The 12,339-nt window shown below is 36.7% G+C and overlaps 1 protein-coding gene across 8 annotated transcripts in view; it reads left to right on the forward strand.

Annotated features, from left to right (window-relative positions):
* ZMYND8 (zinc finger MYND-type containing 8) overlaps positions 1-12,339 on the forward strand; it is a 52,677-nt gene that overhangs the window by 21,079 nt on the left and 19,259 nt on the right. For 6 of the 8 annotated variants that reach the window (XR_010607029.1, XM_065645361.1, XM_065645366.1 and 3 more), the window contains 8 exons: positions 164-312; positions 4,439-4,657; positions 5,519-5,632; positions 7,378-7,470; positions 8,627-8,714; positions 9,339-9,394; positions 10,519-10,596; positions 11,475-11,590. Coding sequence is in view for 7 of the 8 variants with exons in the window: in XM_065645361.1 (XP_065501433.1) it covers positions 164-312; positions 4,439-4,657; positions 5,519-5,632; positions 7,378-7,470; positions 8,627-8,714; positions 9,339-9,394; positions 10,519-10,596; positions 11,475-11,590 (913 nt within the window). In the remaining variant the exon portion in view is untranslated. The remainder of the gene's footprint in view (positions 1-163; positions 313-4,438; positions 4,658-5,518; positions 5,633-7,377; positions 7,471-8,626; positions 8,715-9,338; positions 9,395-10,518; positions 10,597-11,474; positions 11,591-12,339) is intronic. The other 2 variants (XM_065645362.1, XM_065645365.1) reach the window with 1 other exon arrangement.

Genomic DNA, 12,339 nt, shown 5'->3' on the forward strand with positions numbered 1-12,339 from the left:
GGTGAAGTGTTTCAGTGAGGTTTTGGTGACTTAGGAACCCAAGGCAGCTCAGCCCTTCACCCAGTGGGGCCTGGAAGGCAAGAGTGTGAGTGACAAACCATAAACTTGTTTGAATGTTTTTTGTCTATGCACCCTTCAACGATATCGTTTGTATCTGTTATAGATCCTGGCTCTGCTGAACGCACAGCACAAAAAAGGAAATTTCCCAGCCCTCCACATTCCTCTAATGGCCACTCACCACAAGATGCATCAACAAGTCCCATAAAAAAGAAAAAGAAACCTGGTCTATTGAACAGTAATAATAAAGAGCAGGTAAGAGAAGTCATGGTCTTGTTATGCTAAAATATGAAACCATGATGGATATAGAGGCAGCTGGTCACGAGCTCTCTCCTCTTTAGGAAGCTCCATTGTTGTACTCGAAGAAGTGGATATTCATTTTTGAATGCAGTGCATGTAGGAGTTAGGATTATAAGTGGGATTTGGGTGTTCTTTTATTTTTGTTTTACATCTATATTAGAAAGACCACCTGTGTCCTGGTTTTTGATTTCATAAAGCTGATGAGATGCCATTTTGAACAAAAGGATTATGAAGGAATATAATAATAAAAATAACCAGGACAATAATAGCTGTTATTAATTAAAACCATTAAAAGGAAACATTCAGCAGCATGATATCCTAGATTACGGAAGATCTGATAATGTCAGTGGAAGTCCCTCATCTGCTTTCAGTCCTACTGCCAATTATTAACAAAAGTCCAGCTCCTTCCTTGGTACTCTGTGATTCCCTCCCCTCCTTTAAACTGCAGGGCAGCGTACACTACTACCAAACTAGATAAATCAAAGGGTCACACTGAGAGTACTTTTCAGTCTTCATTCTTGAAACCTTATTTTCAGTGTCTTCTGAATACTGAATTTAAAGCATTTGTTGTAGTTCTTAGAAGAACTTGACTCCAGAAGACTTTGGCAATTTCTGATTCATTGTATGATGCAAGTGAAAAAAATTATATGAAGCGTATTGAACAGCAAATGCTGGAAAGCACCTGTATCATCTTGGAGGAGATTACATGACAGCAGTCTTTAGCCTTGCTGAAATTATTTCTTACCTAATTTAATAATGACGACTGTGTATCTTTCAAAGTGCCTTTGTGTACCAGTGTTTTTTGCCAGAGTCATATAAACACAGGATTAAGTTCTGAGGATTTAAAGCACTTTTTTCCTGATGTAACAGTATCCACATTAAATATTATCCTGATACAATTGCATGGGTTAAGAAAGAAAATGAAATTCCTAATCGCTGCAGTTGTCCTGGAACAAAGAATGTGAATACATCAGGCCTTGCTAGAGAACAGTCTTAACAGTGTCAGGCATATTTTATTTAAGGATAATTGGGAGGTCTAGTTGATAGCATGTGTAGGCATGCTTGCATTAGTTTACTGTGGCCATTTTGGCTTTTAGAGAGCTTCAGGCCATATAAATTCCTCTGCATCCTGGACGTTTACTGGGGAGATGTTGCCCCACCGAAGTCTGAGCTTTTAACTGTACAGTGTACAGACAATTTGATAAACAGTGGAAATGAATCTTAGGGTATTCATTTCCACTTTTTATTCATGCATTAAAAATATATGTGAAAACACAATTGAAGTTGTTGAACTTGATAAATTCCCCTCAGTAAAACCTTTTCTGTTTTCCAGGTATTTCAGACCTGAAATATTACAGGATAGAATAAAGTTGTGTATCTAATGAAGAAAAGCAATCAGACTTGCTGATTTTGCTGTATTTATTACAAGTTAGCAAGAAAATGTTATCTATTTAGTTTTGTTTAGCTTTTACAAGGTGTTTTCAATTTAATTTTGTCTTGCATGTCAAATTTGAAATGGGCATGCTTGGAGATTATTGTTCCTAAAGTAGGTGCAAATCTGTGCTCTACATGGTATCAGGAGTTGTTAAAGATTCTTTTACTGCTGAACAGATGTGAGCTGAGCATACAGTTACTTGTTTTGCTCTCAGGTTGAGTTTCAAGTGTAATGTAGCTGATAGCTGTGGTTCTGATGGGTGGAGAAATCCATTCTGAGGTATGACAACACCACTGCAAACCTCTACCTTAAAAGTCTACATTACAAAGTGTTTTGCAATATTTGAGTATTTTGAGATACCGTCACTAAAGTTAGAGTTGCATGAAGCTTCATATTACATGTTGTGGATGCAGTAGCAGATCTTCAGAATGGTGCCAACAGGTATTTAAAGTGCTGAGATACAAGCACAGTCAGTATTATGGAATTGTAGGGTGTAGCTAAGACAGGTTAAAAATCAGGAACTTCTGACACTTAATTGGTCAGTTCTAATCTAATTGAAATTGTCAGCTCGTTTTACTCCTAGCTTCAGTATGAATTTAAACTGAGTATAAATAGTGATCTTTTTCACCATCAAACAGTACCAAAATACTTTTGTTTCTTCTTCCATTTTCTATGTCATTCTACAGGTCTTAATAAAATTAATAAAGACTTTAAAACAAGCTACCACCTATTTGAGCTTGAATTTACTAGTTACTTCAGAGTAAGAATATATTGAATTCCTCTGGCAATTTCCTTTATCTGCAGTTGAGGAAATGCCTCATAGACGCATCTCCATGTGTACATTGTTGAGATTTTGGTCTCACAGCTGTGGTGCATGCAGCTGCAAACAAAACGTGCTCCTGCCCTGCAAATTGCAACTTTCCCATCTTTGCTCTGGGTTTCTATCTGCCTGTGTATCTTTTTGAATGATTGTAGTAGTAATACATTTGAAATGTAGGTAAAGCCTTATGCTGTCCCTCTTATTCCCCAGGATCTCATAGAACCTTCCTTCTGACAGTTGTGTCATGTTATATGATTAAATATGTGTATATAGAATGACAAAGTATCTTTTTAGTAGCCGTATCATCTCTAGAACAGAAAATGAAAAACACCAAAACTGATAGGAATTCGAGTGAAATTATAGGTAGCAGAATGCTTTGGGAATGTTTGTAGGTAACATCCTTTCTTTGCCTAAAATATGATACAGCGTTGGATAACTGCAGATTATATCTCTTCTGGTGTGTCTTTTGAGATCTAATATCTTCAGCTGGGTTGTCCCTTCTGCGTCATCTAGTTTGACCTTGAAGGTCCTGTATTCATGCAAATAATTAGACCTTGTCCTTTGTAACTTTAGAAATCTAGAAATATCATGGCCCAAGCTGGCATGCTGGTGGTTTCTGGTGACATTAATTAATGACCTAATTTTGTACTGGATGCTGCAAAGATAAGGAGCATGCAAATGGTTGCACTCTTCTGTGTCACATGGGCATGTGACAGTTCAAGGGTCTAAGAACTTGCAGATGTGTAAATGGTGTAGAATGTATGCAAAATTACCTGAGAACCAAACAAATAGGTTCTGCAAACTACAAGCATTTGAATAGTTACAAGTAATGTCATGTGCAGATGGGTTTACTTCAAACAAAAAAATCACAGTAAATAAACTGCCTAAAAGTCAAGACTGTTTCTCCCCATGCCCCCTTAGCAAACCATCCCTATAATAATACCAAACAGAACACTTGAGTTCCATTGTCATTAGTGAATAGAATGTACTTTTCCAATAAATGTTAGCAGCTCTTCAAAGCAGATCTAATAAACTTGAGGTATCTGGGGACCCATTTTAGCCACCCCAGACTCTTTGCTTCTTGTGTTTTGACATCAGCTGTGTCACCATTGAGCTGTCTGGGGCTCAAGTGAAAGACCAGTTCATGCAGTTTACAAAGTTAACGCTGTTTTCTAGTGCAGGCAAACCAGTGGAGATTGTGAGTCTTAAATTCTGATATGCATTTACATGGTGGATCAAATCCCTCCCAGTGTTCCTGCTCCTGTAGCACAAGTGGCTGTTCAGGATGTAAATTTGCTCGTCACCCTACTGTACAGTTTGCCGTATTAATCAAAATCAGCACTGGCTCGCTTCATTGTAAAGTTGTGAACTGCTGCAACTAAGGACAGATTTGCATGGTGTTCAGCTTCTTGTTTCAGGACTAACTTCTTCAGTTGTCCCAGGTTTAGCCACCACTAAATACCCGGTATTTAGCTTGCACAGCCTCATGGAATTCCAAGTTCAGAGGACCTAATAGCTTCTATAGCAATACTTCTTTCTTGAAGTTAAGTGTTTACTGACTTTCGTTGGCTTGCATGCCTTGCACTTGATGCCCTCACTTCCCACAAAAGTTTATTTTCAGTCTTGAGTGTAAACTGGCATTTGACATCTGAATAAGAAGTAAACCTCTTTGTGAATGATTTCGTGCGATGAATAAGATACTGTGCTTGCATAAATGTTAATCAAACTCTGTAAAGTGCTGTTTGCTTATATATTATGAATATTATAATTTGAAAAAATGCAAATTTGTTTTGAAACCAAACCTGTTTTTCTTGCCTACATTTCAGTCAGAACTAAGACATGGTCCGTTTTACTATATGAAGCAGCCACTCACCACAGACCCTGTTGATGTTGTACCGCAGGATGGACGGAATGATTTCTATTGCTGGGTTTGTCATCGGGAAGGCCAAGTCCTCTGCTGCGAACTCTGTCCTCGGGTTTATCATGCTAAGTGTCTGAAACTGACAGCCGAACCAGAGGGGGATTGGTTTTGCCCAGAATGTGAGGTTAGTTTGATACAAGGAATGGATTTCTTTCTTGTTTGTGAAAGATAAGCAGCATTTTTGCATTCTGAAATGTTTCTAGTTTGTTCCTATATTGCCTCTTGGTAAAGGTACCAAAACAGTTTGTACAGAAGAGGAGGCATCTACTGCTGCTTCACCATTTTGGGTTGTGTTTGCCTCCTTACCATGAGGCTTCAAATTCCTTGTGTCTCCATCTCTAGAGAAGGCACCATTTCAAAAAGCAATCCCTTCACCAGGCACCTCTAATTCTGAAAACATTCTGCAGTTTTGACTAGTTCAACTTGTGATGCTTCTAGTGGGCCGAGCAGCTCTGCAGCAGTGCAGAAAAAAATTGCATTGTAGGGTCTAAATAAACAAGTAGGTATTTTATTACTATTCTTTTCTGCAGGGCTGAGGAAGAATTTAATTATTCCTCTCTAATGATTCCTGGGGAGAGAATACTTAGCATCAAAGTATCTTTAATAAAAGTAAATTGTTTTATTGCATGGTTTTTTTGACCGCTTACTGTATTAGAGTCCAAGTGACCTTCTCACTCATTCACATTGCTGTAACCTGCATTGTACTTGGTAATTTTATGTATTCACACATTCAGTCTGCATGATCTTGAAGAGGATGGATAATTTTCTGGTCTTTTCCCTTTTTTTTTTTTTTTTTTTTGGTTAACATACCCAGAACAAAAAACAAGTAAAACAACCATCTGAAGTACTTATACTACCTTGTCAGAAATATTTGTTTTCTTATAAGGTAGTTACTGTCTTCCATTTGAATGCTAGAATGTTTCAGTGGAGAAGAGTTCACCTAGAAGTGTTTACTGATGAAATATTTTTTAATCTTAACTTTTAGAAAATCACAGTCGCGGAATGCATAGAAACACAGAGTAAAGCTATGACAATGCTCACCATTGAACAGCTATCATATTTACTGAAGTTTGCACTACAGAAAATGAAACAGCCAGGGGTAAGGAGGACTTTGGTTTTTTTTAATGCTTGGATCATATGTTTGTCATAATCCTGGGTTTTGCTTTCTTTTGTGGATTATGAACCTAGTTTATTTTATCAGATTGTGTATGTCAGCTTCTGGGCTATCTGCCACCTCTAGTACAGACAGATTAGCTTAGGCTGTACAGACTACTTTGGAGTGCATTAAAAATGTAGTTTCTTGATGTAACTTCTGGATGGAGTTTCAGTGCGTATAGTGAAAATATAATGTAGCTTTCCAGTGGGACATGATTTCTCCCTCTGGAAGTGGACAGTGCTGTCTGAGATACAAGGGGAATGAGGAGACATGGTCTCTTACCAATACAGTTATACGGGCAGGAGCCTTGGACACAGACACTGTTAAATTATTTATTATACCTGTTGCAAACCTGGCTTCTACCTGCCGGTAGATATTGTTCTTACCACAGAAGTTACTTGCATCATATACTTTTAAAACGCTGAAGAAATTCTCCTCAATGTGGGGAAAACCTGTGCCGTTAACTTTCATGCAGTATGGAGCTGCTGTTCTATGCATTTTTATCAAGGAGGTATAACTAGTTTTCCTCCAGCTGGTACCTGTCTCCATGTGTCTCTCTTTGACTCATTTCTCAAAATGACGATGCCTCAAAGTTTAAGCTATTCCAGTCACTCGTTCTTGCTTCTAAGTTTCAACAATTCTGGTCATTTGTTCTTTACCATGCAAGCTTTGCCTAGTTTTCACGTATGTGAAGATAACAGTAAATCAAAATACAATGTGATGAGTTATCAAGGGTTGTCATCATTCCTGTTGCCATCCTGTTCCTGTATATAAGTTAGAGGAGCAGGGAGGGTGTTTCTGTGCCTGCAATTTTGTAGTAAAATATGTTGGGAAAACCAGATGTGCAGAACCTGGGGCTTTCTGCAACTCTCACCTCTCTATAAGTATTTTAGCAGAACAATAGTGGCATTTTTTGGGAAGGTTACTCTTAAGTACTGATGGATTTTGGCTCTTGGAATCTTTTTACTGGGAGGAGTAAATAGTATCAGAATGGACGGAACCATTAGGAGCTTTAAGTGCTCCTTTTCAGTAGCAAAGTGTCAGTGTTTGTTTATAATTGAAATCACAAAGTGTTTTGGGAATGTGGTTAGAAAGCTAATGTCTAATGAATGCTATTGAGATATTTTGCCCTTTAGACATTTTACTAATGACCTGTTGTTTTGATACCTGAGTACTTTATTTGGCTGTTTTTGAAGAATTGCAGTCCCTCCAAATCAGCAGATACAATGTAGAGTCCCACTGATAAAAGTTTGAATGTGTTTGCATTACCGAGCCACTGTTGTTTTTTAAGTTCTGATTCTAATGGGAGTCCGAAAAAGAAGGAATTGTGAGTCGAGTGAATTGGAAATTTAGTGTCTTTATTCTGCTAAAAACTATCTGTTGAGCCTCATCTGATACTCCTCACAAATAAACCCTACTATACTACTCACAAATAAACAACAGTACATTTTATGAAACATATAACTTTTGCATTTCATTACTTCCAACATACGAAAAATCCGTTAAATGAGACCTTTTAGTTCCTTTTGTTCTGCCAGTACTTTATTACTTTACAAAATTTTATAATTACCTTTAAAGAATTTTCTCTGACATCACAGTTAGAAGTAGTATTAGAAAAAGAATGAGCATTGTGTTACTGATGAAACTGTTCAGTATTAATAAACAATGTGATTTTTTTTCTCTGACAGACAGAGCCATTTCAAAAGCCAGTTTCACTGGATCAACACCCAGATTACGCAGAATATATCTTTCATCCAATGGACCTTTGTACATTAGAGAAGGTTTGTACAAAGCTAAGGGAGGAAGGTTCCTTGAGTTTGATTGCTCTCGTTAAGATTTATGGAGTGTTTGATGGGAGTGGGATAGAGGTTTCTTGACATTATTTTGTTGCGCTTTTTTTTTGATAATTATAAATGTGAGTTCAGTTACAGCTTAAAAACAATCACATGCCAACTGAATAAGTCCAGTATTTTGTCTGAATGAGTAACAAATGCTCAGGAAAAACAGTACGAAAAAGACAAGCTTACACTGATGACCTCCTCCTGTATAAATTCATCTAATTCCAGGAATGATGCTGTGGGTAGACTTCATTAACCAGAGTTTGCATTTGACCCTCGTGTTTGTGAGCTGTTAATGGCCCACTGGTCCATTAATTTGGGACCATTTGAGTGTATATCCAGGGATCATTCCAGACTCATTTTACTGATCATTCAGTCTCCGCTGCACATGAGGTGTAGAAGAAAAAGATACAGTCAAGAGGTGGATAATGGGACTTTCATTCTCAGCTTGATAATAATTTAGAAGTTTCAAATCATGAAGAAGTTCTCCATTCACCACTGCTTAATGAAGAGTGAGGCTTTGCAGAGCTTTGTTCTGCTAGCACGTGGTGAAGAGAGAGCAAGTTTTTGTTCTCCATGTCCTTACAGTGGAGGTTGATATCTTTTTGGTATAAAGGTATAACAAATCCATGTGACTGATTTTATCAAATCGAATTACTTTAGCCTGTGGGCAGACTGAAATGTCAAACATACTGTCTTATGTACTATGATGAATAATTTTTTGGGGGGTCTTGTAAAAATTAAAAAATAAGAATGCTGTGGAGCGGTAATATGTTAGTAGAAGAGACCAAGGACTCAGTTTTCTGAAGAGATATTGAATGGAACACTGAGGAAATGAATGCCTTTTTTGGGAAGTGTTAAAGATGCTGATCTAAATAATTCATTACTTAGAGTTAATTTAGACAGTTCATACGTTCTCAGGGCAGTCAAAAAGACACCCTGAATTTGACAGATTCTTGTGTATTTAGAATCATAAGTCTTTCAGTAAATAAGTAGTCAGTTTTAGTAATTGTAGGACTGATAGGAAACAATGTTCAGGAAGAAGCTATCACTTTACTCATTTCTGTTCCCTGATTCACTCTTATTTTTTTCTTTACAGAATGTTAAAAAGAAAATGTACGGTTGCACTGAAGCATTTTTGGCTGATGCCAAATGGATTTTGCACAACTGCATTATTTACAATGGTGGTAAGTATTAAAATGTTCTTAATGTCCTCAGATATGAAACTTTGAAATAGTTAAAGACATAGAGCAATTTGTAGACTCCTAGCTGGCAAATGCTGAAAGTATCTTCCTGTTAATGACCGTAGTGCTTAAACACAAGAGATTTTTCTTTAGCAACTGACATACATAAAACTGTAAGACCAAATACAGCCCATGCTGTCACTTACTCGTTAAGTTAGAATAAAAGAATGGTTTGGGTTGGAAAGGACCTTAAAGTTCATCTGGTCCCAACCCACAAGTTGCTTTCGTGTTCTGCATTGTGCAGCACTTTTTAGGAGATCGAATCGAGCAGATGATGCAGCTTGTACCTCACTGAAAGAGTGTATCAGCGGTGGGCATCCTGCAATAGGCTTCCCAAAGGAACGTTTAAAGATTGTTACGATGTTATTTTGAGAGGAGTATTTACCTTCTGCTTTTGCAAGCAAGTAGTTTAAATGTTTGTATGTTTTATATGTACATGTTGTAAATAATCTTTTTAGATGTTCTCTTTTGTCTTTAATGTTAACTTTTAAATCTTCAAACTGTTGATTTTATCATAATTCTAGCATAATAATTTTCTCGGTTAAAGCATTTTATTGTTTCCTCCAGGAAATCACAAATTGACACAAACAGCAAAAGTCATCATCAAAATCTGTGAGCATGAGGTATGTGTGCCCCAATTAGCTTAATTGTTCTGTGTTTTTAAAGTGTTTCATGTATTCATGAGTGAAATAATGGGTTTTCTAATGTGTTTTTCATAACTGTAAGTTTTGTAGCCTTTCTTATGTTTAGATACACGTATCCATGGCCTACAGAATGATTTTTACCAAGGACACTGCTAACGTGTCTTCCATTAGGATATTCACAATCTGTAATTGAGACTTGCAGGGTGAGGGGTGGGGAAGGGATGAGAAGAAAGTGGACATCGGATCTGCACAGAGACACCTGTCTTCTAAATGAATACTTGGAGTTGGAAAAGAAACCCACATCTTCTGATCCATAGAAGTGTTTTTTGGTTGTTCTTTTGCTGTAACAATTTGAAATTCCTCTGAATAAATGGAAAAATGACAGCACTCATTTTATTTCAGGAACAATGCATAACATTAGGTATTAATAAAACTTCTATTAATAGTATTAATATTATTAATATTAAGTATTGATAAAACATCTAAATGTAATATATTTGAACAATATTTAATTCATATAAATTATCTGATGATCTGACCCTTTATGGAAGTCCTTTCTCTGTCTCTGGGTTGACACAGTGATATTCATGATTCATCAAATTTTGAGAATTTATCAGTTCTTAATAGAGCAAAATACATGTAGAACCTGAGGCTGGTATCTTAACTAGTTTATATAATATGAGCAAAAATAATAAAATATTTTAATTTTGGTTCTGCATAAATTATGAAATAAAATGTCTAGTGGAGGTTATATTTTTGCCACTGGAAGAAATTACGATAAATAATTCTTTATCACTGGAATAAACACATCATCATACAGAGAGTGTGGGGTTTTTATACTGGTGTGAATGACAGTAGCATGCAAGCTGAAGAGGGATGTAAAAATGTGGCTGATTTATTAACTGGAGTGCACGTGTTACAGAGGTAGAAAAAGATGGATGTCTGTCAAAGCACTGTTGATGACACAGCAAGTAAATGTTGATGTGTGACCACAAATTTGTGGAAAAATGATGCTAGCAAACAAGACAGGCTAACATAATAATACTGATGACACTTTGGACTCTGATTAAGCTATTTGATAACTGTGTGCATTTTCTTTTCAGATGAATGAAATTGAAGTATGTCCGGAATGTTATTTAGCTGCTTGCCAAAAACGAGAAAATTGGTTTTGTGAGCCTTGTGTAAGTTACGAATTGTTGTAGTCTGGCTAATACGTGAAACTAGCCGTTCTCATCCGACTGTTGCATGTTATCCCCCCGTTGTTTTAAACCTCTGGTGGTTCCTGGGTCAAGAAAAGCTGCTGTAGTTTACCAAGTAGCTTGTGCTTGTGCATCATGCTCTTTGTGGAGTCAGACTATCTCAAGATGTTTAGCTGGGAGATTGTGTGCTTTCCCAAAAGGATTGGTTCAGTCAGAAATAACTGTAAATGCTGTCAGGAACCAACTCACAACTTCTCTATCCTCAAATGTAAGATATCTACTTCTGGGTCACCTGCACTTGCATGTGCTACTTGTGCCCAGGGTAAGATTTCTGAAATGTGAATGGCTCCTTCTGCAGGTGTGGATGTGAGAATTTAGACTTGATTTTTCATTCATGACCTGTTAATGGGCTTTCTGGTTTTGTTCAATACTGCATCAAACTTGGGAAGACTCCTTAAGATTCTTAAGTGGAGTGTATAATCCAGTTCTCTCCTGGGCTTAAGTGAAAACTAGAGAATTCGAAAAATTTGCCCTAGCCTGTGTTATGCTGCATACTTACTTGGAGGGCGCTAATAAAAAATAAATTAATAAAAAAGTGCAACTACGATGTATTTAATTGAGATACTTAAGGCTTTATGTATTTATTTTAAATTTTATTTTATTATTTTGTCCTCTCAGGATTTATTACGTATATATCAAATGTATAGTGAAATAGAATCTTGTATTTGGCAAGTGCCTTGTGCATATTCAACCTTTATTGAATCTAAGTAATACATGCAATTTAAAAATCATGTTGTATGTCAGATAAGAAGGTAATACTGCTTTTATTTTCTTACTGTGTACTTTATCTCTTCCTCTAGAGCAATCCCCACCCTTTGGTCTGGGCTAAACTCAAAGGCTTTCCATTCTGGCCTGCTAAAGCACTGAGGGATAAAGACGGGCAAGTTGATGCCCGTTTCTTTGGCCAACACGACAGGTGGGAATTTAACCAAAGCATGTCTGTACTTTAAAAACCCTTGTTGTGATTCTGGGCTCTTAGAGTTTTTGAATCTTGACCCTAATAAACTGTATAATACTGTAGCGTATACAGTTTTAGTTTCTTACATGATGTCTGTAGGGTGTAAGTCGTGTTTGTAAGACTAATACATATATAATCTCAGTGCATATGCAAGTTAATTTGTGTGTCTGGTTTTGTGCTGCAGAGAACTATAGTTCTTAAAGGTGGAAGAGGCCAATACAGTTCTTTATTTTGTCTAAACACTATGGGAATAAATACACAAATGTAGATTTTAAAAATATAGAAGATATAATCTATGTTGAAAATGCCAGTTTTGCTCTGAAAGGAGTTAAGTTCTCTGTACTTTGTGAACCATCTGTTTAGGTGGAGAAAGCCATAAGGAATATGAGCTGATTTGTCATGAACTGAAAATAAAAGTATATACAATTATAAAAACATGTACTGTAAAAAACCAACAACCAAACAAAACCCCACCTGTATAGGGCCATGAAATAATTAAGTCAAAGTTCCTGATATTTCAGTATCTTGGAAGACATGGTTTTAGAGTCTGCCTCATTTAATGATAAATAAAATCTGTCCAATATTTGTTGATAGAACTTTACCTGTCATTGAGAAGTTTGATCACCCTTGCAGTGTTTTTAAGAATGTGCATGTGAAGTCTTTTTTTCCTGACCTGCTTTTTATGATTTTCTGCTAACTATGACAGG

Source organism: Caloenas nicobarica, chromosome 15 (assembly GCF_036013445.1).
Source record: "Caloenas nicobarica isolate bCalNic1 chromosome 15, bCalNic1.hap1, whole genome shotgun sequence".
In the NCBI taxonomy this organism is placed as follows: Eukaryota; Metazoa; Chordata; class Aves; order Columbiformes; family Columbidae; genus Caloenas; species Caloenas nicobarica.